This window comes from Otolemur garnettii, unplaced genomic scaffold (genome assembly GCF_000181295.1).
Source record: "Otolemur garnettii isolate 467f Iridium unplaced genomic scaffold, OtoGar3 scaffold00004, whole genome shotgun sequence".
In the NCBI taxonomy this organism is placed as follows: domain Eukaryota; kingdom Metazoa; phylum Chordata; class Mammalia; order Primates; family Galagidae; genus Otolemur; species Otolemur garnettii.
Genome location: NW_003852399.1, coordinates 26,677,070 through 26,704,760, shown reverse-complemented (window position 1 = coordinate 26,704,760; position 27,691 = coordinate 26,677,070). Strand labels below are relative to the sequence as shown.

The 27,691-nt window shown below is 37.7% G+C and overlaps 1 protein-coding gene across 1 annotated transcript in view; it reads right to left on the bottom strand.

Moving 5' to 3' along the window:
- Nucleotides 1-27,691, bottom strand: part of RGS22 (regulator of G protein signaling 22) — a 145,942-nt gene that overhangs the window by 33,603 nt on the left and 84,648 nt on the right. The window contains exons 20-24 of the mRNA XM_023518230.1: nucleotides 25,706-25,867; nucleotides 20,923-21,102; nucleotides 17,363-17,521; nucleotides 15,461-15,559; nucleotides 12,991-13,084 (exon numbers count right to left, since the gene is read on the bottom strand). Coding sequence (XP_023373998.1) covers nucleotides 12,991-13,084; nucleotides 15,461-15,559; nucleotides 17,363-17,521; nucleotides 20,923-21,102; nucleotides 25,706-25,867 — 694 coding nt within the window. The remainder of the gene's footprint in view (nucleotides 1-12,990; nucleotides 13,085-15,460; nucleotides 15,560-17,362; nucleotides 17,522-20,922; nucleotides 21,103-25,705; nucleotides 25,868-27,691) is intronic.

Here is a 27,691-nt window from a genome sequence, read left to right as displayed (position 1 = left end):
CTGACACTACTTATAAAGTAGAAAGCTGATGAGATGGTATTGTAGTTTGAATGTGCCTCCCAAAGTTCATGTGTTGGGAACTTAATCCCTAATGTAACACTGTTAATAGGTGGGAACTTTAAGGGGTGATTATTAGGCCAGCCATGGCGGCTCATGCGTGTAATTCTAGCACTCTGGGAGGCCAAGGCAAGTGGATTGCCTGAGCTCACAAGTTCAAGACCAGCCTGAGCAAGGGTGAGACTCCATCTCTAAAAACAGCCGGGTGTTATGACAGGTGCCTGTAGTCTCAGCTACTCGGGAGGCTGAGGCAAGAGAATTGCTTGAGCCCAAGAGTTTGCTGTTGCTGTAAGCTATGATGCTATAGCACTCTACCCAGGGCAACAAAGTGAGACTCTGCCAAAAAAAAAAAAAAAAAAAGTCAGGAGGGCTCTGTCCATATGAAGATGAGTGCCGGTATTATGGGAGCAGGCTAGTTTTTGTGAGAGTGGGCTCCTAATGAATGAGTTTGTTCCCTTTTTTCTCTCTGGCCAGGGTACTCCCTTGTCATGTGATGTCTTCTGCCATGTTTTAATGTAGCAAAAAGACCCTCACAAGATATGGTCTCTAGATCTTTTTTTTGAGACAGAGCCTCAAGCTATACCCGTGGGTAAAGTGCCATGGCATTACACCTCACAGCAACCTCCAACTCCTGGGCTCAAGCGAGTCTCCTGCCTCAGCCTCCCAAGTAGCTGGGACCACAGGTGCCTGCCAAAATGCCTGGCTATTTTTTGGTTGTAGCCATCATTGTTGTTTGGCGGGCCAGGGCTGGATTCAAACCCGCCACCTTAGGTGTATGTGGCTGGTGCCTTAGCCACTTGAGCCCCAAGTGCAGAGCCTGGTCTCTAGATCTTAAGCTAACACTTCCCAGGCTCCAGAACTGTCAGCCAAGTAAATCTCTGTTCATTATAAATTATCCTGTCTGTATTATTCTGTTAGAGCAGTAGAAAACAGTCTAAGACAAATGATATTTACATAAACCAGAGCAAAGAACAGAATATGGAAAAGTAAGAATGGGAAACATGTAGTAGTTACAATTTAACTTCTGGGCAGGAATTGTGAAGATTCCTTGTTAGATATTGAACCTACTTCCATGGGCAAACTCCCTTGGCTCTAGCCCTCTGGGGCCCACAGTTTTGGCCCTGAGAAATTTTTACCTATCATCCTCTAAGCTACATCTGAAGCTGACACTGGAGAGTGGGCTTCTTTAGGGGCTGTACAATTTTCACAGCCTACTTTCTAATGCTGGAAATTTAGGGGCCTACTGGTTATTTCAGAGATTAAAAAATTAAAGGCATGTTCATGCCAAGTTTGTGGTTTTGCTCTAAGAATACAATTCCATTAACATTTATTTCAGTAAGCTTTCAGTCTATTTACGACCCATCAGTTCCATGTCTAAATCTTTTCTGGTCATAGTTCTTAAGATTGCCAACTTTCTTATTATATATATTTGCTTTTGTGCTTGGCTCATTTCCCTTTCTCTTATTTTAATTTAATATGACGATTTTAAGGTAATCTAAAATAGTAGTGGAGATTAGGATGACAACACCTTTACGTTGACCTTTGTTACAGGGATACCACTGTCCAGATGAAATGTCTTAATAAGAAACTTCAGAAAAGGGCAGTGATCAAAGGTTCTGGTTTATGGTGAATAGTTGTAATTGACTTTCTCAACTTTGAGGCTCCCAATTATTGGATTTTACTTCAATTTTAACTGTAAGCCATAGTCAGAAAAGGTACATCCTTTAGTTAAGTAGTATTCTCTTCCATTTCTACTTGTAAACTCATTAATTCTTGCCCAATGTAACTCTCATTGGATCTTGAAGCAAAGAGACTAATACAGACACCAACATTCTTATCTTTCTTACCTCTTCCTCTAACAAGCTATGGGCACAGTAGACACATGGTCTGCCTTCCAAGTTATCCAAAGTAACAGTTTTACCAAATACTGTGCCATTACAAAGGTCACCAGTGTTCTAGCCTGCAATTATCTGTTTCCTGGCTGCCCACTGACTGATCACTTAATCTATGCCACATATTTCTGATGTTTGTTAGGGTAGTATTCTCTACTCAATTTTTGCATTAGTTAAGGTATAGGATAAGCGGCTGTAACAAAAAGGTGTGAAAATAAAGTGATTCAGATAAAATGGGAGTTTGTTTTTATCTCACATAATAGTCCAGACACCTAGGCTCCATAATTCTTTGGGTGTTCCATCTACATAGAAAAAGCTTGAAAGCTATCCTCACAACTGTGATCCAGCTTACAGGAAGGGGAACAAGAGAAAATGGTTGGCATGCATTGTCATTTTTTTTAAACTTTATTTTATTTTATTGAGACAGAGCCTCAAGCTGTCACCCTAGGTAGAATGCTGTGACATCATAGCTCATAGCAACCTCCAACTCCTGGGCTCAAGCAAGTCTCCTCCTCTACCTCCTAAGTAGCTGGGACTACAGGCGCCCACCACAACGCATGGCTAATTTTTGGTTGCAGCCTTCATTGTTGTTTGGCGGGCCCGGGCTGGATTTGAACCCTCCAGCTCAGGTGTATGTGGCTGGCGCCTTAGCAGCTTGAGCCACAGGCACCGAGCCGATGCATTTTCAGTTTTAAAGGACCTGAATAAATATTTTACACTTCTGTCCACATTCTCTTTGGCTGAACTTGGTCACATAGCCTTATCTACCTGTGAGCTAGACTAGGAAATGACAGTTACCTCCAGCTAAAACTTGGGGCTTGATTACTACAGGGAATGAGGGGAGGATAGACGTTAGGAAACAGGTGTCACCCTGGGAGTCAGGAGGGAAAATACCACTTAATATCATTATGTACTGACGGATGAGGGTTTTTTATTTTTTTTACTAAATATATACATTAGTTTAATAGTAATAACAATAAAGAAGAGGTTGCTAAAATAGTCACTATTTTAGGCCAGGTAACACCCTAAGTATGTGATTCCTGAAAGGAAACAATTAAGAAGTTGAATTATTCTTTTCAGAAAAATTTGAGGTCCTAACTCAAAATGTAAAAATCACTGCTCATTGAGGAATATGACTAAAACTCTTTAGATAGTTACAAATTGAAAATATTATAAATTCATAGGATCACATAACATTAGATCTAACGAAGGACTCTGAGTTTTTTAGACATAAGTAAACGGAGACTCACAGAGGTTAAATAAATGGCCTCTAGTCAAATCAGAAAGGCAGCAGCAGATAGAGGACTAAAACTGAATTCTACCAAGCTCTGGACATACACTATTTAATTTTTTTTTTGAGGCAAATATTTCACTGTAATTTTTAAAAGAATATGCCAAGTAAAAAAAGAAAACAGATTATGCATGATAAAGTAATGTCCAATTACATGACAAATGATAGAGATACACATTTAAGAAATATAACATGCATTAAGTTATGCCTTTAATATTAAATTTGCTTATTAAAAAAAAATACAAGCTGAATTTGGCCCAAATGGCCAAATTACTTTTGGATTACTTCACTACTGTATTCACTCTAAAATACACTCATTCACCTCAAATAATATAAACAGTATACAAGCTTGGTTTTCCAATGTTTCAAAGAATGTAAGTTGAAATAGTATATACAGTAATTTGTGTGTCCTTACAACTTCGGAATCTGATTCTTTGAACCCTCAATTAACCTGAAACAATGAAAACATTACAAGACAGTGAAACTTAGAAATCTTCCAAAAGTTAGCTCTCCTTGTCATTGTGAACTTGTAAAATTAAGACACATGTCAGATGCAAAAATACAGCATTATTTACTTATTTCTTTATACACACTGAAGACAGATGTAAGGGCACTTTATAAATTATCTAAAAAATAGTATACATTACATTAAATGTAAGTAAGGAATAAGTTTTATTAATTCAACAAACACTGGTTGAGCATCTCTGTTAGGCATTATGTTTCCAAAGATGATGTAAAAGACCTTATTTAAGTGGATATAGCATAGCCTCTCATAAAACAAATGAGTCGTCACTGTTTAGAAGGTACCATTAACAGTGTCCAGAAGTTAGCAGGTCAGTATATGCCAGAGAACTAGAATTTAAAGGCTCCATTACCATCAGCAATTTCAACAAATAAAAAATAAAAAATGTTCAAAAGTCTAAAGCAGGGGTTTTCAACTAGGGATAATGTGGCAAAATATCTAAAAATATTCTGGGGTGGCACCCAAGGCTCAGTGGGTAGGGCACCGGCCATATACACCCAGGCTGGTGGGTTTGAACCCTGCCCAGGCCAGCTAAACAACGACAACTCCAACAGAAAAATAGCCAAGCATTGTGGCAGGCGCCTGTAGTCCCAGCTACTTGGGGGCTGAGGCAAGAGAATCACTTAAGCCCAAGAGTTTGAGGTTGCTGTGAGCTATGAGGCTACAGCACTCTATTGAGGGCAAAAGTGAGACTCTGAGCTGCCACAATAGGGAGATGCTACCAGCTTAAGTAGGGGAAGAGGCCAGGGACATTATTAAACATCCCAAATGCACAGGACAACCCTCCACAGCAAATAGTTATCTGGCCAAAAATGTTACTTTTATTAAGGTTGAGAAACCTTGGCCTAAAATAACTTGATAAGCATATTGATTTCTTCTCTGAGAGACGTGACATATAGGTATATTTTCATAGATATGAAAAATGATAAAGCTAGAACTAAGATTTTATACTTGACATAAAATTGCTCCATTACTATGTATTCATAATTACAAAAATTATCCATTACTAATTTTTGTAATACAAAAACTACTAATGGATGATTTTTGTGAATACTATTATTCAATTTTCATAGATGAGCAGTGAATTTCACCTTCCCAGAATTTTACAGTGGAGGTATAGCCTCCATTTTTTTATATCAATTATTTAATGAGCATCTATTTTTTTTTTAGATGTTCTATGTAAGGTGCCAAAATGGAAAGTCAAAAGTAAAAAAACAGGTGTATTAGGGTATATAGGGATGTAAATAAAAATTATAATCAGGCTCAGCGCCTATAGGTCAGCAGTTAGGGCGCTGGCTATATGCACCGGGGCTGGTGGGTTCAAACCTGGCCCGAGCCTGCTAAACAAACAAAAAATAGCCAGGCATGTGGCTGGCACCTGTAGTCCCAGCTACTCAGGAGGCTGAGGCAAGAGGATTGCTTGAGCCCAAGAGTTTGAGGTTGCTGTGAGCTGTGACTCTGTCTCAAAAATAATAATAATAATCAGTGTGCCCAATGCTATTTTTATAGTGTAGTGAACAAGCTTTGGTGATAGGACAAAAGGAGGCAGAAGGATAACTTCTATAGCTGTTTGGAGGATCTGAGGAAAGAGAAATATCAAAGATAGCTTCCCAGAGGAATGAATGCCTGATCCAGAGGTCTGTATCAGAAGACAGGAGAGCCTTATCATATGACGTACTAAGTACTGAACTTCTATTCTACCACAAACAGGTTTAACAATAATCTCAAAGAAGGATTCAGATAAGGGAACACCATAAGGTTTACATTTTGAAAAGGTCACTCTAAGGACAACTGGAATGTGGCCAGGCAGAGAAAGAGATGATTAATAGGACCAACATCCAAGGTGATGAGGGTCTGGAATAAGGCAGTCATCCAATAGTGAGGGGGAGGGAGGAAAAGACGCACTGAGGAGACAGTAAGAAGAATCAGTAGAACCACAGATGATCCTGCCTGAGCACACCAATATAAGGAAACTGCCTCTGGTGACAAAAGCTGGGATGAGCCCATGCTGAGCAATGCTTTGAGGGTAGCCTAAAAACGGACATGTAAATATTTATAATATAAAAATTACTATCAGTGCATGGGAAGGTACCAAAGCTAGTACCCAAGCTGGTGCCCTTTGTGTATCTGGCTAACATCTGTTGGCCACCCCTTTGCAGAGCAGTTTTCAAGAAACTTAAAACTGATCAAATCGTTTCACAGAATTGGAGGATAGACAGCAACACGACATCCAAAGTAGGGAACACCCCTGACTCCCAGAGGCAATGCTGCCTGACGAGACCTGGTGCTTCCGTGTGCCACACTGCCCAGAAGACCAAAGATGACTTAGCCACATCTGATTATGTACTATGTGGGGATCAGAGGTTTGAATAAAAAAAGTAATCAAGAACTGCAAAGCTAAAATTGCAGCATGATCCACAAAAACAACTTATTATTAAAAATCCCTCCTATGGAAGAACTCTGACTTTGAGACGGTGTGTCAGGTACTGTGGCGCAGTCTTGGAGAGGGCCCACTGAGACTGGGTCTGTGCCCTCCTGCAGCCAACAGCAATTAGACTCCACTAGAGGCTTTCTCTTTTCTGTGTGCTGTAGTGTTTCATTGCCCCACCTCTTTCTTCAGCAGACTTAACTGTTTCTTAAGAAATAATTGCCTGTGAAAATCAGTTGTGTTTGGTAGAAGAATAAAAAAAGTCTGACTCAGATAGTTATGGGACATAATAAGTGTTCTTAGACTAGCTGAACCTAAAACACCATAAGGTTAAACCTCATTTGAAAACCCAAGTCATCTTCTAAGCCTCTTGAGCCTTAGATAATCTGGTCTCCCTCCTAAGTAAGTTTATGAGAGGAGGTTGATGAAGGACAATAACCGCCCCTCTATGCCACCTGTCTCTCTGTCCCAGGGCCTTTCACTGATTGGCAGTAGCCCTCTCTGAAGGAATTCAGTTTAGATTAGAAGTCTTTTAGTTCATACGCATTCATGTGTTCTTGGATATTTAAAAGCTAGGAAAGAGGCCGCAGACTGGCGACACAAAGCAGCTCACAGGTGGTAGAAAATAGTTCTTCAAGTCTTCAATAAAAAATGGCCTCCAATAAAACTACATTGCAAAAAATGGGAAAGAAGCAGAATAGAGAGGGTAAAAAGGCTGAAGAGGCAAAGCCTGAAGAATCTGTGGGGGGAAAAGTTCTGATAATATTTGGGAAACTGAAGACAATTTAGATTGTCCAGAGTTAACTGAAGCAGTTCTGAATTCCCTAAAAGCTGGTAAAGAAAAAGATGGTACAAAAAGAAAATCTTTATCTGACAGTGAATCGGATGATAACAAATCAAAGAAGAAAAGAGATGCTGCTGACAAACCAGGAGGCTTTGCCAGGGGTCTTGATCCTGAAAGACAATAGTTGATGCCATAGACAGCAGTGGGCGATTAATGTTTCTTATGGAAAGATTCAGATGAGGCAGATTTGGCGCTGGCAAAGAGGCAAATATGACGTGTCCTCAAATTATTATTGCTTTTTATGAAGAGAGACTAACTTGGCATTCTTGTCCAGAAGATGAAGCTCAATAATTGTTTGCATTGCTTTTTATATATGTTTGTGTATATATATACAGTCTGGGTCTTGGTTTTTAATTGATAAGTGTGAAGAAATAACTACCTTCTAATAAATCAAGTTTGATATGTTCATTTTGAAAAAAATTAAAGCTAGGAAAGAGAAAGATCTATGGAATCAATCTTTAGCATCTTTAATATTTCTTGATTTTTTTGTCTAGTTTACTTCAATGAAGAGCTCAGCATATTTGCTGCTAATTGAACCACTTTGGCTCTGAAAACTTAATTATGGCCAGAAAGGACCCTTGTATTGCTGCTTTATCTATGATCAATTGAAGAAGACGTCTGTTTTTTTCATTCACAAGTAATCCAGATGTCAAATATAAATTAGCTTAAATGGGAAAATATAATTTTACAAGTTCTATTATGTTGGCATGCTTAAATATTGGTATGTTAATAATTATTCATTCTTCAGCATTTAATACATTTATGGGCAAATACAGGTAAGTTCTATGTACTTTTTGATAATCTCAAATTCCTATAGATACATGTCAGAAAAGACTTTTTGAAATATATTGGGGAGTTACAAAAATACAAAAACAATGATCATCAATTTAACATATATAACACAATAGAAACTAATAAATTAAGCTTCTTTAACTTTATCTTGAGAATAAAACTGACAACAGAATACTTTAAAATACAAGTGTCAAACTCTAGGACCCCAGTCTGGCATGTAAAGAAAGTGGAAGTGATCACTCCATGCTCACTACAAGAAGAATGCTGAACAAACTGAAAATCCACACTTTTTCTTAGATCCATCAAAGAACTGTGGTAATAAGGGAACTTGTAGTCACTACAACTAGAGAGACAGGCAGATATAGAAAATCATACATTGGTGGGAGCAGCAGCCTACAGCCAGAACCATTATCTATACGGACACTTGAAACTGACCTTGAATAATTGCTGAGGGCTTAATGTAAATAAGCTTCAGGTTAAAAGCTCTGAGAGGGCCCAGTCTTAGGGGAGCCCTTCATACTTTCTCGAGTTTTACCTCCTGAATGCTTACTACTTTCTCCAGTGAAGACCAGAGAAAAATCCCCTCCTATTTCTGGGAGTAGGGGAGGGGGGACACAGATAAAACAACCATTTAAAAATATACGCAGAGTTCTCTGTTCCTAACAAGGGTTGCCCTCAAGAGAAACTCTCACCAGAACCTAATGGAAGAGGGCTCTGCCAAAGCCTCAACAACCTGGGAAAGGGAAATACCTAACTCAGGCTCAATAAAACACTGATTCCTAACCACAGGACTATAAAATGGTTTTCCTCCCCATATAGTGAATCCTTACAAGAATAGGTACCCTGTAAAATAACAAGGATTACAGCTAAATGACTCCAAGCCTCAGATACTATTAAAGAGTCTAGGAAAACACAAAAACACGGGAGACAAAAACTAGGGCACAGAGAAAATTTCAGCTTCTAATACCACAGCTATGGTGAATAGTAAACAGAGTACAGTCTAACTGTACTGTAAACATAACACTTTATACCAAAAGCCTATATACTTCACCTTTACCTGATACATTGCATATCACTTTCCACCAAAAATTACAAGGCATGCAAACAGGCATAAAACATAGTTTGAAGAGAGAAAGCAAGCATCAGAACTAGACTCAGATAAGGCAGAGATGTCAGAATTATTGGACCAGAAACCTAAATTGACTATGGTTAACATGCTAAGAGCACTAATAAAAAAGTGAACAACATTCAAGAACAAATGTATAAGCACAGAGATGGAAATCCACCTCCAAAAAACCCAAAAGGAAATGCTACAAGTCAAACATGTAACAGAAATGAAGAATGCCTTTGATGGGCTCATCAATAGACCAGATACAGCTAAGGAAAGAATCAGTGAGCTTGAAGAGAGATCAACAGGAAATCCCCAAACTGAAATGCAAAAAGAAAAAAAGAATATGAATTACAGAATATCCAAGAACTGTGAGACTAAAGGAAAAGGTGTAAATATGTGTAATGGGAACACCAGAAGGAAAAGAAAGGAACAGAAGAAATATTTGAAATAATCATGACTGAGAATTTTACAAAATTAATAATAGACACAAAACCACAGATCCTGGAAGTTCAAAAGTTCACACCAAGCAGGATAAATACGAAAATATTTACACCTAGGCATAGCATATTGAAAATGCAGAAAACCAAAGACAAAAAGAAAATCTTGAAAGAAGCCAAATAGTTCCTCTATAGGTGGAACAACTTACCTATAGAGGAATAAAGATGAGAATTTGAGAATTATATCCTGACATTTCTCTTCAAAAACCATTCAAGCAAGAAGAGTTGACGTGAAATATTTAAAGTGTTGAAAGAACAAAATCATTAACCTAAAATTCTGTATCTTGTGCCATTATCTTTCAAAAGTGAAGGAGAGAGGCTCGGCGCCTATAGCTCAACCGGCTAAGGTGCCAGCCACGTACACCTAAGGTGGTGGGTTCGAATCCCCAGCCCGGACCCGCCAAACAACAATGATGGCTGCAACCAAAAAATGGCCAGGCGTTGTGGCGGGCGCCTGTGGTCCCAGCTACTTGGGAGGCGGAGGCAGGAGACTCGCTTGAGCCCAGGAGTTGGAGGTTGCTGTGAGCTGTGAGGCCACGGCACTCTACCCAGGGGGACAGCTTGAGGCTCTGTCTCAAAAAAAAAAAAAAAAAAAAAAAAAAGTGAAGGAGAAATAAAGACTTTCTAAGGCAAACAAAAATTGAAAGAATTTGTCTCCGGTAGACCTGCCTTATAAGGAATGTTGAAAGAAGTTCTTCATAGAGAAGAAAAATTATAGAGACCAGAAACTAAAATCTACATAAGGGAAGAAAAAGCATTTGAGAAGGAATAAGGGTAAATTAGCATATTCTATTTTTCTTATTCTTAATTGATCTAACAGAAATCTGTTTAAAATGATAATAGCTACAATGTATTCAGTGATCTTAGTTTATGGATAAATAAAATGAATGACTGCAATGGGATAAGGGACAGGAGAGAGAATTAGAAACACTCTATTATAAGGTACTCATACTACCCATGAAGTGCTGCAATGTTTTTTGAAAGTAGACTTTTATGAGTTGTAAATGTATATTGCAAACTCTAGGGCAATCAATAAGAAAAGTTTAAAAAGGAGTATACATGATGTGCTAAAGAGAGGATAGAACATGGAGTTACATAAAATGCTCAATTAAAACCACAGAAGCCAAAACAAGAATGAAAGACCAAAGAAAGGACAGGGCAATGAATGTGAAGTGGTTAACAAACTTCATGGCTGCTATAGGGTTTGGGGAACTGGGGGAGCACGGGACCTATAGGGTTCCAGTGATTTAAAAGAAAAGTATCCAAAACCACTGCTTTAGAAGAAAGATAATCTCTTTCCCCATTTAAAATGTCTAACTCTTTAAAGAATTTGGAAGCAGTCCTACTTTGAAATTACTTTCTGGGATTGTACAAGACTGGAAGTCCAATTCTTCCAATGTGGTGATCTGGGTCAGGCTCCTTAATAGGCCCACAAATGATTCTGCCAGGTCATTTCTTCTCCTTTCTCTTCAGGAAAGAACAGGAGGGTGCATGTCTGGGTCCTTTATGCCACAAGTATAGCTTCAGTTACTAAGAGGGCTTTTATCTTCTGAGGCTCTTTTCTCACTATCCTAACAGTGTATCTCAAAGAGTGGCTTGTGGAAGACCATCATCAGAATCACTTGGGGTATCTGTTAAAGCAGAAGATTCCTGGGTCCTGCCCAAGAACTACTGAATCAGGCTCTCAGGGAATGGGTCAGGAACTTGCATTGCTAGCCAATGTCACAAGTGAGTCTTAAGCACAAAAGTCTGAGAATCATTGCTTTAATATAGAGTTCTTTTAGAGTTGGGCATGACATGGGGAAGGCTCCTTCCTCCTTTTAGGTTTTGGGTCAATTTATTGATAAAAGTACTTGCCCTCTAATCACTTGATGAATACACATTAGCCAAATATAGTAAAGGCTCAAGGAATATTTGTTGAAGGATTACTTGAGGAGGACAGTATTATACCTCCTTAAGGACTATAATAAGCAAAGAATTTTTATTCTTGTAAGCTGTCATTTTATTCCAAATATGTTTTAAAATTTTTTTATAGTTTTGTGTGTCATGTGTACAGGGTAACTGTAATTTTGAAACTATAAGAGTAAGATAAGCCAAACTTTATTTAGATGCTAAGCTTACTCTAATACAGACCATCAAAAAAAAAAAAATCACTTGAGCTTCTTGTGTCAATTAAATGTGGTTTAAAGAATTCCTGCAAAAGAAAAATAAATGGATGAAAATATAAGCACTGATAGAAAATACAAAGCCAAAACATCACCAATAAAAACGTACACAGAGTTGTCATTAGGATGAAAAAAATGAATGGGTGTGTCAGCACACCTCAATGTTAGGGGCACTAAGAGGCTGGCCTGAGGGCTGGAGGAACTAGCATCAGGGTGCAGAGCCAGGGAAGGCCAGAAGAGAAAAGAATGAGTAGGCTAAGAACATCAAGGCCCATTCACCAAGCCCTCCCGAGAACCAGAAAACTAAGGATGTTGAGAAAACTTAAAGCTAATCTGCAAGGCAAACGATAAGAGAAAGAAGACGCTTGGGTTTGGCAAGTACTGGGTCACAGGGCTCCACATGTACTTCTAGACTACTTTGGAAGGCCTGTTAAACTCCAACATTAGTATCCACTCAAAACTGTATGATCACATCAGTGTGCAGAGGGGCCTTGGCTCAATTTTTAGTGTTTTTTTATATTTTCAGTAACTTCCTATACTCCCAACACAGGAAAACTTGGAAAAATATCTTACATATGTGTTCTTTGTGGAAGAGAAGAATAGGTATTAGCTAAATAGAAGCAATACATGATCTTTCTTACTTCTTAGAAACTGTTTCAGAAGGGAGGGGAGGCTCTCCTGCTCACTGACTTGGTAGTGGGGCTCGCATGTGTGTACCCGCGTGTGGATTATGTGTGTGCATGTACATGAGTGTGTGTGTTAAAGGGATGAGGGTGGGACTGACCAGCTGTCAGACTATGACCTACCTTGTCCTTAGCAGCAGTAGGATGGGAACACTCCCTTGAAGGTTGTCACTCTGGAACAGAGCAGTTTTAGTTATATCTTAGTCTTTCCTCCTCAGCCAAAGAGAGAAGATGGAGTCAGAGAGGGGCAGGAAACACATACACACAAACACACACAGACAGAAAGACAGAGTCAGAGAGGGGCAGGACACACATACACACAAACACACACAGACAGAAAGACAGAGTCAGAGAGGGGCAGGACACACACACACATGGAGAAGTTCTCTTGATTTGGAGCGCAGGACAGTGTGGGTGAGTCAGTCCTCATTCCTTCCTCCCTCCACATTCTAGAAGGCCAGTTGAGAAGTACAACTCCAACAAGAACGAACGGAAGATAGACCATCCCTGGAAACTCACTTTAGCTGAGGATAGACAGATTCTTTTTCAAAGACAAGGTTGAAGGAGTGCGCTTAGAATTTGTGGGAGATGCTGCGCCTGCTCAGAAATAAGAGAAACAAGCAAAACAGTGAAGTAATCATCCACAAAGTCCTCTAAAATTAATCTGCGAGAGAAGATGACAAAGCAAGCCTCTGAGCAAAAATTACCTGTAAACAGCCTTTTTTCCAGTTCTTCTTGGACTTTAAGAAGAATTCTCTCCTGTTCCAAGGCTTCTATGTACTTTGAGTAGCACCAGCTTGGCTAGAAAAACAATTTTCCCAAAATTAATTCTGGAAATTCATGCCTCAAGAAATAAACTGAAGATAAGATGGCTTCTATCAGCCTCTTCATTTAAACTTTTTATTAAAGTATAACACACATAAAGGGAAGTGAACAGATAATATGATGATGAATTTTCACAAAGAAACTTCCCCATGTAACCCTTTAACTGGGCATTAAAAATTACTAACAATCTACCTTAGGTCATTTTTATGAGAATATATTTTATGAGATATAAATATTCTTATATTCTTATGAGAATTCTTTTCTTATGAGAAAAAATATTCTTATATTTTTATGAGAATATATTTTATGACTCTAAAGTCATCCACAATTGTAAAATGGCAACATATTATTATTTTACAAATTACCAAAGTAGTTTAACATGTACACTTTAAACAGCCTAATAATAATAATCATCATCATCTGTATTTATAAAATGTCTCAAGTTCCCAAAAGCTTAAGTTTCTTACAAAAATCTTGAGATAAATGACAGGATATCATCATTACCATCATCAGTCCTTTGTCTCTTTCTTTCTTTCTTTTTTGAAACAGAGTCTCACTTTGTTACCCTCAGTAGAGGGCCATGGCATCATCATAGCTCACAGAAACCTCTAACTCTTGGGCTCAAGCGATCCTCTTGCCTCAGTCTCCCAAGTATCTGAGCCTACAGGCACCCGCCACAACACCCAGCTATTTTCAGAGACAAGGTCTCACTCTTGCTCAGGCTGGTCTTGAACTGCTGAGCTCAAGTAATCCACCCACCCCAGCCTCCCAGAGTGCTAGGATTACAGGTGTGAGCCACTGTGGGGGCCCCCCTTTGTCTTTTTCTAACAGATAAGGAAATAGTCTCAAAGGAAATTACGTGGTTATTTTCAGGCTTCAAAGTAATACTGACTTGTGACACAGCAAGACCTGGAAGGTTGGTATCTCTAATTCCATCCTTTCCCCCTTATCTTTCCACTTTGATGCAAATGCTTTTAATACGAGTCATCAAAAATAGATGTAAATTAAACTCATGAAATTTCAGAGAAGTGATAGTAATGTGCTAGTTATAAATGTAAATGTAAACACAGAAATTGTAAATGTATTAGTTGGCGGTCACTGTGGCCAATTTTACAATCAACTCAAATAATTTAAATAATTGAGACTAAGCATTCAACATTCATCTTTTAGCCTGGGAATATAATAACATACATATATATATATATATATATATATCCTATCTTATTCTCTTTACTAAACTCTGTCTTCTTGGGAACACTTACACACTGTTAGGGGGATTACAAACTAATACAATCTTTCTGGAAAGAAGTATGGAGAATTTTCAAAGAGCTAAAAGTATACCTTCCATTTGATACTGCAATCCCATTATGAGGTATCTACCCAGAAGAAAAAACATCCTTTTGCCATAAGGACATTTACACTAGTGTTTATCACAGTTCAATTCACAATCTCCAAGATGTGGAAACAACCCAATGCCCATCAGCTCACGAATGGATAAATTATGGTATGTGTATACCATGGAATACTATTCAGCCATAAAAATGATGGAGGATTTATATCTTTTGTATTTACCTGGATGGATTTGGAGACTATCCTCATAAGTAAAGTATCACAAGAATAGAAAAGCAAGTATCCATTGTACTCAATACTAACATGAAACCAGTAGACGAACAACTACACCCCCATACAAGAGAAAAATAACAACCACATTTGAGTAGGGAGGAGACAGAGGGGCTTTGGGGTGTTGTCACCTACCAGGTACAATGTAGGGGTATACAGCTCACCTCCTGGGTGAAGGGCTTAACTACAACTTGGGCGTTACCTAAGGAATTCCAACAATGTAACCTAATTGTTTGTACCCTTACCTCAGTCTGAAATTAAAAAAAAAAAATCTAAGGGGAAAGGAAGAGCAGTGAGAGGGAAGGAGGGTGGGGGGTGGGGTCTTGGTGTGTGCCACACCTTTTTGAGGCAAGACACAATTGTAAGAGGGTCTTTACCTAACAAATGCAATCAGTATAACCTGGTTTCTTGTACCCTCAATGAATCCCCAACAATAAAAAACAAACAAACAAACAAACAAAAAAACTCCTCCATATTCTTTTTCAATATGTTGGTCATTTCAACTTCTGTGTATCAAGAGTTATTTTCCTTGATTATATTATCAAGGATTGTCTAACATTTTAATGTTCTCTGAAGGCTCAAGGAGATTCCCTTCTAATCTCTCTTAGCTTAATAATTTTTAGCCTTATTTTCAAACAAACACATGTCTAGTACTGAATAGTGACTGAATTACCACATTCCACCACCCAGTGCTCTAACAGGGAGAGATTCCACCACGCCCCACCCGCTTACCTGCCGGCCATAGGCTTGGAGGCCTAGGAAGGACTCACTGACTGCTGCAGGTGTCTTGACAGAAGACGCTGCAGCACTTGTATATTGTTTGAGTGCATCCTGTAATTATATCGAATTAAATTATTACAAAAAGGGATAATGCTATGTTAATAAAAACTTACAGTTTAGGGGTCATAATATCATGTGGCATAGTGTTACATGGTGAGTGCCACACTGAGGTTTCATCAAGTCAATATTCCTAATGTGACAGAATCTCATGTTTTAATCTTTAATTTGATAAAAATACTTAAAAGAGAGAAATTATTGAGTTGAATGTAAAAACCACTTCCAAACTCTAGAATCTAAGAAAAACCTCTGTATATATTTTCATGAACATCCATCCCTATTTCTCACAAGGGAAAAATGCACCAATCTATAATTTCATTCTATAAATTATACAAATAAAATTTAATGATATGTGCTTTTAAAACCTGCTTTGTCATGCAAAATATTTGTGAAGCTGTTTCTATGTGGATAAATATAGAACTGGAATGGAAGCTGGGTCTTCATGTTATTTACCCTGTGTGTCCACTTACAGAACAGTGTTGGCTACACAGTATGCACTCGTGCATAAAATGATGAGATGAATAAATTATATCACCATTTTCAATGGGTGAGTGAACTTATGCAAAGATTTGTTGAATGATAAAACGAATAAAATATATCGTCATTTTCAATAGGCAATATTCTTGTATCGGGATGTACCATAGGTAATTTATTGAATGCCTCTTATCAGAAATTTAAGTCATTTTCAACTTTTTACTCTTATAAGTGATGATGCATATATACGTTTTGTACATTTTTATGATTCTCTCCTTTAGGGTAAATGTCAGTAGTGTATTTGCTGATCAAAAAGAACAAAAATTATAAGCAATATATGTTGTCAAACTACCCTTCATATCCTTTACATTTTCTCCAATAATGTGTGAGTCAGTGTGCCTTTTCCTCATACTCCAAACAGCACTGGGCATTGGCAATATTTCTTCTTTTTCAGTCTTCATTTTACTCATTTATATTTCTTTTGTGAATTGCTTTTTAATGTTCTTTGTCCAATTTTCTGCTAACAGTATTTGTCCTTTTCCTGACACTTTTTTTTTTTTTTTTTTGGCAGTTTTTGGCCGGGGCTGGGTTTGAACCCACCACCTCTGGCATACGGGGCTGGCGCCCTACTCCTTTGAGCCACAGGCACCGCCCAGCCTGATACATTTTTATAACTTACATCACACGCTATGTTTCTCAATTTGTCTTTTAACCTGGAATAGTTTTGCCATTTAAAAGTTTAAATTTTTTATTTGATCATTATGATCTTCGTTAATGAATTTGTCAGTAATAAGTAAATAGGCTGGCCAATTTACAACTCAATTCGCAATCCATGTATCACTGTATAATTTTAACATTGAAAATGCTGCCTCCTATACATATTTGTTCGTTCATTCATTCATTCCCTGATTTAGTCAATAAACCGTGCTTAATAATTGAGTGCATGTCAGACAAATATATAAGTGCTTATGAAACATGGATGAATAAGGCAGATACTACTTTTGAGGATTGTAGGTCCCACAGAGATGACCGATACATAGCGTGCTCTAAGAGAGGAAGAACGTTACCGAGGTGGTTGCAAACTGCTTGCGGTGCCAAGGAGAGTCGAAGGAGTTCTCATGATAGAAGAGGCGACATTAAAGAAGTTTGAGGAATTCAAAAACACATCTGAAAACCTCTGAATACAGGCTAAACAAACAGCCACTAAAACCTGTATTCAGTAACTCCTCTGTTCACAAACAAATTCTCAGCACAAATTCTACAATTCACATGTATCACATACCCGTAAAGGTCTGACTAAACCCCAAATGAGCCTTGTCTCACCTTCCCAAGTCTTTCATCATCTAAGGATGCCACCTTCTTTTTCTGCTTAGTGTAATCTTGTCTTCTCTCCAAAACACTCATGATTTTTTCATCAGTTATGTTCTTCCTAAACTCACAAAACTGAGGCCAGAATTTAAACAAAACCCCAAAAATTGTCATCTGTATAAAAAACAAAGTATGTCTCAGGTTACAATTTTACACAAATGTCCCAATTTAAACTCTAATTCACCATAATAATGGATTAACTATTCAATCTTTAATACACACCACGTTCCCTCCAACTTACTGTCTCCAGACATCTTGGTATGGTTTAGCTCAGCACATGCTTATCATCAGCGGTTTTTATTACCAGTAAGAAGTCTTTCTTTTAAAAAAAAACATACACTGAATACACTTAAAAGTCGCTTTATTCTTTATGTTTCCCTAACCAATTGATTGTATTAATAAAGAGTCCATTAGGTCTTTTAAAATAAGAAATTTATGTTTTCTTTTAAAATATATACTAGTTGATCTGCCACACACTCTGCTGTTTTATGCAAGTATTCCAAATATTCAGTTCATCATGGGAAACTCCCCCCCACTCCCTTATTCTTTCTTTTAGAGAAAGGAAATACCATTTTGCCTCTGGAAAAGCTCTTAAACAAAGCTGCAGATCTAAGAATAAATCTTGAGTAAGTTTTAAATGATATAATCTCTCTTTTATGTGAGAGCAAGGAAAGGAACATTTAAAAAGCAGAATGGTGTCCTAGACAGACGCTTTCTATGAGGATACTTTACATTAAGTGATTAATTGCGATATTTATAGAGATAAGAAGAGTTGCTCTAATTCTCATGCCAACTTTTTCCATTAGTTCCAGAAGTATACGTTACTTCCAAGAAGGTAAGACTTGCCACATCAGCTCAGGTCCAGCAACATCTTATTGCAAGGAATAGCCTTTTTACCTAATGACCTGGAGAAAAATGAACCATCCCATTAAGCTCCAAGCCAACTCTTAAGGGAAAAGAGGAATCTTTAAAAAGCAAATGCTGCGGTGATCAACAGACCATCTTTCATCACTCCTGTTTTCCATACATGAATGTTACTAGTAATTCTAAAATTATTTGCTCCTTTTAAAATAGTTTTGTCACTGAATTCTATAGCCTGTTGGGAGCATGCATTAAAATCTTTATGTTTAAGTACCTTTAAAAAGGTACTTTATTTGATGAAATGAAAGCTTTTAAGAAATTTTCACTCACATTTACTGGCCATTCATTCAATTAGCTCCCTGTTTTAATTAAGTAGCTCCCTGTTCCAAAGTTAAGGGATCATGGTCGTTTTATTGTAAACTTCTTCAGCTTAAATGCTACTCCTTTTCCATTTACCAACTCTTGACTGCACTTCTCAGTTATCTCTCTAAAACTTCAGTCATTCCCATCTCCCAGCCAGGCATTTGGGCCACAAAGATAAATAAGAAACGTCCCCTGCCTTCAAAGAGGTTACAACCTAATGAGAAAGCCAGACATGAGAAGGGTCACTTTCAACTCAGAGCCATAAGTGTTAGGACAGGGACAAAAACAAGGGAGAGAGGACAATACTGCAAAAAGCTCAGAAGGGCAAATCATCAGGGTCATTCACCGAACAAGTATTTCAGCAAGACTGGGACAGAGACGTCTGGAGTAGAAAAAACACAGCTAGAGAGACACACAAAAGTATGGACTTCCCGAGGACAACGGGAAGCAACTGAAATATTTTAAGAGAAGTGACATGATCTGGTAGACATTTGGAAGAAGATGGCTCTGCAGTGAGTTGAATGGTTTGGAGAGCGCCCAGAGGCAGGGAGTTTCAGTAACCGGTGTGAGACATGCCGCAGACCCAGAGTGAGGCAGGGTTGTGGAGCTGGAGAAAAGTGGACAGAATGCAAGGAGAATGGGGGCAAGGGAATGACGGAGAGGGAAGATGTGAAGACGGCCACCAGATCTCTGATCATATATGCATGTGTTTGGGTAGGATCTTTCTTAGGAAAACAGGAAAAATAGCAGATTCTGTGGTATAAGTCCTCTCTAAATAAAGATTCTTGATTTGCAGATGCTCCAGAGACCTTATTTAAGATATATCTAAGATTCCATTTTAGGAAATCAGGTAGAAGTCATAGGTTAGAGCAGCAGTCCCTATCCTTTTTGGCACTGGGGACTGGTTTCATGGAAGATAATTTGTCCATGGATAGGGGTTGAGAGGATGGTTTGTGGATGACTGAAGCATTAGATCTCCACCTCAGATCATCAGGGGTAGAGTCTCATCAGGAGTTCACCGCCTAGCTCCCTCCCATGCACAGTTTACAGCAGGGTTCCTGTTCCTAGGTTGGAATCTAATATCACCGCTTATCTGACAGGAGGCAGAGCTCAGGCGGTGATGCCAGTGATGGGACGCCACTATAAATACAGATGGAGCTTGGCTGCTTCACCTGCCGCTCACCTCCTGCTGTGTGGCTGGTTCCTAACAGGCCACAGATTGGAACCTGGAGGTTAGGGACTGCAGGGATGGAGGACACCAAGAAAAGAATTTGGCTGCAGTCCCTGAAGAGTGTACCAGAACCAACCGATGTCAGCAGCTTCATTTACCATCAGACTCCAGGTCTTTGATACAGATGGGCAAGTCCTGGCCCGGTTATCAGGAGACCATGGCGAGACTAAGTTATCTCTAGGATCTTTTCATTAAATTCTGACACTGTGTTTTCTCTATTTCTCTCTAGCACATCCTCAATCATTGCTCTGTATTCCTGCCTATTTTAATGCATAATTTGGATTATGAGTCTACTTTCAGTTCCTTAGAGGACTTAGGACACAGCTGGCTCACAAATAAATGTTAAGGAATAAATGGCTTTTTTCCATGCTCAAGGGCAGTCATAACCTAAATCTCTGTTTCATATCACTTAATTCATGACATGGCCTTCCCTATCACCCCTACTATAATTTATTTTTCTTAATCATTTTTTAGGAACAACATCCCTAAAAGGCTTTTCAAAATGCAAATAAATTATATTCACCAAGTCACTGTTTTCTATTATTTATCTTAAATAGAAGTAACTTGAGCAGGTTAACGGGCACGATTTTCCTTTCATGAGTTTGTGTACTTTATGTTGGTGGGGGACTTAGATCTCCTCTCACTTATTTTATGAGCTATGTGAATATTCCAATTTTTAAAAGTACACATATCTTTGGACACACATATTTTACACATTTTTGTGGTAGCAGACATTTTAAAAGGAAATATGAATGGTGGGAAAGGAAAGCGGGATTAGCTGGAGTTTTATAAGTTAGAAATAAAAAATGATAAGCAGAGTAAGTCGAAGTGAAGTATTTAATTTTATTTCCTGCAAATTATCATCAACCAAACAGTACGTAAGTTACCAGTTTCTTATACTGCAGTGACACATGCAAAGATTATTGAAATAGAAAAAACCCTAGTATTGGGAGGACTGGAACCTTACCCAATATGAATAATGTAAAAGCTTTAAAAGAATATCTGGATGGTCCATCTATTTTAAAACAAAACAGGCTAGCCACATGCCCTGATCTCTTACCTGTGCCTCTCTAAATACATATGGTCCTAACTCCTTTCTGCGTTCAATAATCTTCTGGGCTTGCTCTTCTGGGATATCAATTTGTAAAGCTGGTGGAATAGAGGAATTAATAAAGCAGTTGATAATAGTTTTGATCTTCTTCTGGATGACAGATGGATCACAATGAGAATGGCACAAGTCCTAAATAAGGAGGCAGAAAGATAGAATAAGATATAACGAAAGCATTGGCTGGGTACAGCGGCTCATACTATAATCCCAGAAAAACTAACTGATGCATTACTAGAACACTTTATAGAACCAGGTTAGTATATGTTCCAATTATTATATACATTTTAACTTTAGGTAAAGAGGGTACTGCCACATGTTAAGCCTGTCTTTTAAAAAATCACAGCTTTTCTTTATCTTGGAATTGAGGAATTTAAGACTTTGCTACATGTACCTTTAAGCACATATTTCATTTAATCCTGACCACTTGTTCCCCTAGGAAAAAAGAACAGCTTTAGTGTCTACTTTGAGTCCTTTACCAACTATATATTTAGTGCCTGCTGTATGCCAGACACTGAGCTGAGGCTCAAGACACAGTCCCTGCCCTTTTAAGGTTCAATCTCTACTGGAGGAAAAGTGTGAAAACACATTACTCTGATTTTGGATCATTAATAAACGTCATGACAGAGAGACACACAGGTTCCTACGAAAGGACTGAGAACAGGCAGCTGACCCAGCCTACAGAAGCTTCCCTATCCAGACCAGCTTCTATATCAAGGGGATTGAGGCTCAAAAAGGCTGCCCCCATGCGTGGGCATGCTGGTGCTGAACAGATGTGTTCTATATATTTTAGTATTTATATACAGCATTGCTTCAGTTACCCCATCACGTTGTCCTCTACATAGATAAATAGGCAAAAATAATGATTAAAATGAGCCTGGGAGTCACAGTAGGAGTATCTTTAAAGTCACAGTAGGAGTATCTTTCTTTTTAAATGAAGAGGTACCTTTGCTTGAATTATGGTATTTCTCTGTCAAAGACATTATTTTCTAAATCACCAGAAAGCAGACAAATTTGGAAACTTCTAATTCTGGATCAGACATGAGCCCACTTTGTAAGTATCCTGTGCATGCTGGCCCTTGTAATGGCTGTCTTATGGATATTATTAAAGAAAAGAAAAATTCTGGTGCCTGTCATGTAAAACTTTACATATAGTTTGGCACAACTTATGTCTGAATAAGTTTCATATAAATGTTACATGGTGAGAACAGTTAACACGTCTTAATCAATTTAGCGTCCCCTCAGAAAAGCCTATTTATGCCACGTGTTTATTTATTTGGAGATTATCATATGTAATCATTTGGCAAGTATTATAATTTTGGAATAAAAGGCTTATGAAATAAAAAATAAATGTATGAAATTATACAGTTCTAGTTTTAAGTACAGACAGAGAATTTAGACAGAACACAAAAAAGTGATACATTTTTTCTCATTGTTCCGCCCTACGGTGCCATTAGCCTAGTTAATTCTTACCCATTGGTAAGGTCTCAGTTTGAGCACATTTTTCTCTAGTAAGCTTTCTGTGACTCCCTCAGTCCAGGACAAATATCCATCTTGGGGACTCCCCTAGCATACTGTCCATCCATCACTGTACTATCACATTCTTATAAATGATTTGTGCACCACTCATCTGTCCCTCCCAGGACACTGTACACTCTTAGAGGGAAGTCTATTTTGATCATAGTTCTATCAGGATTTAGCCTGGCCCTTCGTGGTGCTCAGTAAATATTTGTTAGATGAATATATCCTTTTAGTCTTTTTCTCTACATGCTCATACACACACATTTTAGATTAAATCATACTGGGATTTTAGTAGCTAGGTTTAATAAAATCAATAATAAGAACATTTTCTCCCATTATTGGTTATTCTCCCACAACTTTTTTTTTTTCTTTTTTGAGACAGGGAGGGTCTCGCTATGTTGCCTGGGCTAGAGTTCAGTGGCATCATCATAGCTCACTGTAACTCCTGGCTCAAGCAATTCTCCTGCCTCAGCCTTCCAAGTAGTGGTGTGCCACCACACCAGCTAAATTTTTATTTTTTGTATTGATGAGGTCATGTTGTGTTGCTCACGCTGGTCTCTAACTCTCGGTCTCAAGCAATGCTCCCACTTCAACCTCTCAAAATGCTAAGATTACAGGTGTGAGCCCCTGTACTGGCCACCCACAATGTTTTTAATGGCTGCAGAGTATTCCTTTGTATGGATTTACCATAATTAAGTAACCAATGTCTTCTTGTATAAATGGGTTCTTTCTGATCTTTCACAAACCAGAACAGTGTTTGATTAAAACTATTCTAGCTATCTCTTTGCATATTAAGACAGTCATTACAGGGAAGCAGCTTAGCTTGGTGGTTAAGGGCATGGCTTTGGCAATACAATGACTTGATTAAATTCTAGTTCTACCAGTTATGATTAGCTGTGTAATGCTGAGAGTGTTTTAACCTTGCTGGACTTCAGCTTCATCTGTAAAATGATGAGAATGACATTCTTGACTTCATAGGATTCTTGTGAAGAATAAAATCATTATTACCATACTATAACAATAAATCGTTACATGAAAAGCATTAAGACAGTACCTGGTATATGGTAAACAATAAGATTAAGCTGGATGAGAGTTAGCTCAGCAAGACTTTGCCATGTGGAATGCCTTCCAATTGGCAAACTCCCTAAGCCCAATGCAAGTATCATCCCTTTTGCTGCAACCTCCCAACACAATTTCATGTTTGCTTTCTTGGATGTCTTCCTCCTTAAAGGAGGGAAGTGTATTACATTCATCTTTTTATTCCTACAACCCAGCAGGAACACTAACTACTTAATGTTTGCTGGATGAACAAATTTACTCCTGTAGCATGATTTTTGATGGCTACCTAGTATGGGAAGTCCTCCATGCTATAATGTAGAAAAGATGTTAAAAGAGAGATCTAGGGCAGCCTTGAAAGAGATGATGACAAAACTAAGGGTGGACTATGAGAGAGTCTATGGGTTTTTTTACATACCTATTTTACAAAGTTTATCTTGTTAAAAAATTGCCTGCTGTGGAAAATAGACACTACCTCCTTTCAAATTCTCAAAAAAAAAAAATTATTTTAATATTACTGTTGTGAAAGATTGTGAAAAAAACTTCTCTCAAAAGAAATGTTTATGCTGTAGTCTAAGCTGAGAATTGTCCCCAAACTGATAACAGAAAACAGTAGAAAATGGTTTCATGGTATGCTGGAGAAAGTCTGGAAACAGGTTTCACTCAGCAACTAGTAACTGTATATCAACCAATTCCTTTAGTGTTACATAATACATAGTTAGATTATAGGTCATTTAAAAGCACCATACTCCTACATTCTGTTTTATTTTTATTTCCCACAGTAGAATAGGATAGGCTGCTTATAAGGAAATGAGCCTGTACCTCTGGGAGCTGTGAGCACAGATTAATGCCTAATACTTCTTAGGTATTTCTAGACATTTCTTTATTCAAGTCTAGGGAACATAACACAGAAAGTCCCTTCCCTTTCTTCAATGCAAGATTCTATATGATTCCATTAAACACTTAACCTGAAAACAAACCTACCCAAATTGTTTTTTATTAAGAATTTAGTCACGAGAGTCTTTCTCATCTCATGTTGGTTTATCTTTGTATAATACCACATTTTTCATTACGACTGTTATAAACATGGATGGGGAGAATTCTTATTTTAAAAGTCTTGGTTGGGCGGCGCCTGTGGCTCAAAGGAGTAGGGCACCGGCCCCATATGCCAGAGGTGGTGGGTTCAAACCCAGCCCTGGCCAAAAACTGCAAAAAAAAAAAAAAAGTCTTGGTTATATGGATATATCAAATATGGATATCATCTGGAAAAAATGTATATAGATCATTACATATCATTAATGATATGCAAAAATATTTTACATTTTTTACATATCATTAATTTATAAACTCTCTTCAGGAAGGTTTTCATTAAATCATACTCTATGTTCACACATCAAAAAACCTAATACAGGCTTGGCACCCGTAGCTCAGTGGTTAAGGGTTCTGGCTACATACACCAGGGCTGGTGAGTTCGAACACGGCCAGGGCCTGCTAAACAACAATGACAACTATAACAACAACAACAACAACAACAACAAATAGCTAGGCATTATGGTGAGTGCCTGTGGTACCAGCTACTTGGGAGGCTGAGGCAAGAGAATTGCTTAAGCCCAAGAGTTTGAGATTGCTGTGAGCTGTGACACTACTGCACTCTACTGAGGGTAACAAAGTGAGACTCTGTCTCAAAAAAACAAAAACAAAAACCTAATACAGGTTGAATATCCCTTATCCAAAATGCCTGAGATGAGAAGCATTTCAGATTCTGGATTTTTTTCAGATTTTGGAATATTTATATTATACCCACCATCTCAGTATCCCAAATCCAAAAATCTGAAATACTCCAATGAGCATTTCCTTTGAGTGCCATGTTGGTGCACAAAGGGTTTTGGATTTGGAGCACTTCAGGTTCAGATTTTTGGATTCAAAATGCTCAATTTATACCATAGTTCCAAGGCTCACTCTTACTCTTCCTGCATAAAACTAAATGTAACTAGAGATCTAGAGATTCTACAACAAACATCTCAATAGTTACATTCCGGTATGAAGAAGATGGCAAAATCTGAATATCTTATACATATCTATAAAGTTACAGTTAAAAATTTGATATGTTAACGTATTTCCTCAAAAAAGAGGTGGTCTTCTCTGCCTTCCAATACAATACCTTATATTTTTGCACTTCTTGCCAAAAAAGTACCCCATTTTCCAATAAATCTCCTTTTAAAGCCATGAAACGTTGGAATTGTCTTGCAGTAACTGGATTCAGTAATGCTTTACGAAAAGCAATGATTTCACCAGAGGAAGATATCCATTTACTCTCCACAGGCTGTCCCAAACAGATAATACAGAAAATTAACCATGTGCTAAAAAAAAAAAATAAAGTCATTAATTATCAACATCTAGCTCCTTTAATTTTGGCTGTTGAAATTTGTGGCATGGATACAAAAGAATTCAACAACTTTTTCACCCTTTGTTCTGTCTCTTTTGTCTCTCTTATATTTTTATGGCATCATTTTTTAAGAGGTAGAAAAAGAAATGACTGGATGATTTAAGACATTGTTTAAGAGTGTTGGGTGGCACCTGTGGCTCAAAGGAACAGGGTGCTGGCCCCATATACCAGAGGTGGTGGGTTCATACCCTCCTCCAGCCAAAAACTGTAAAAAAGAAAAAGAGCGTTAACAGTTACTACAGTTTGGGGCTATAATTAAAAAAAACTACTTTTTAGTCAATAAAGTTCTCTGCTGAAACAGAACAAAGTAACCGTAATATGATTACATATTATTATATTACTTATTTTATTATATATTAATATATAATTCTCCTGTCTTTTCAAAAGTAAAAGCAGTTGAACATTTAAGATTTTTTTTCGTATCATCACATTAGGGATTAAAAAGGGAAAACAGAATTTTTTCAAGATTTTTAGAAAAAAATTATCAATGAATTCTATAATTTAAATAGAAAATTTGCTGAACTTCACTATAATTTTATCCTGGAAAGGTTATGTTCTTAGGAGAGACAACTTTATATTATTTTAATAATAAAACTGTGACTAAAAATTATAAATAATAATTACTAATAAACTCTTTCAAATAATAAAACTCCTCTGAGAATTCACTTGCTCTAACATAAAAGCCAGAAGCAGCGCGGTGTCCTAACGATATTTTTATCTACCCTTTTTTTATATCTTTACAATTTTAAAATTCTACTCTTTTTTACTTTAAAATGTCTACTATTTGTTTCTCACTTTGACCATTTAAAATCACATATTCAACTCCCTTTTAGCCTATCTGACTGAAAAACATAAGAAAGACACTTTGTTGAATTTATTGAATAGATTTGAATTTTATGGAAGTTCCCCAAAGCTAAATTTAGTGTATGACCAGGCAAGGAAGCATCATTCCAGAGGCAACATTTTAGATGTACTTCGGCATTATATTAATTACAATACATGAAAAGTATCCATTACTGATGATGCGTAAAATAAATTCCTGGAAACAAATCATATGTAACCATCATAAGTGTTTAGAGAGTTATGTAAAAAAGCGCTATGGGAACACAAAGGAAGGATTAACTAATGCCTTCTGAAGGAGTAAAACCTTCACAAAGAAGGGCCTTGAGGATGATATCTGAGTTGGAAACAGAAAAGTGAAGGCGACTCCAGGCAGGCTGGATGAATGGTGGGGCTGCTAACTCAAAGGGAGTAGATGTCTATCACTATTTTAGTGAGGCATATGTCATGTTATCTGGACAACAAGGTAAGACCCTTGCCATATGGTCCATATTAAAATTACAACCCTATAAATAGGAACAAGTTCGTATTAAACTGGGATGTTTGTTTAAAATCCACTCAGCAAATAATGTTTTAAGATCTGCTTCTTAAGATACTAAAACCTAGAAATCTAACTGAAACTTGTAATTTCACTACATAGAAAATAATACAGTGTGTATTGTACAATAGATTAGCCTATTTTACTTAGAATTTCAATCAAAAATATAGCAAAATACAAACAATGGCTCTCTTCATTTCAAGAGGGAACCGTGGAAAAGAACATACTCGGTGCCTATAGCTCAACCGGCTAAGGCGCCAGCCACGTACACCTAAGGTGGCGGGTTCGAATCCCCAGCCCGGACCCGCCAAAAACAACAATGA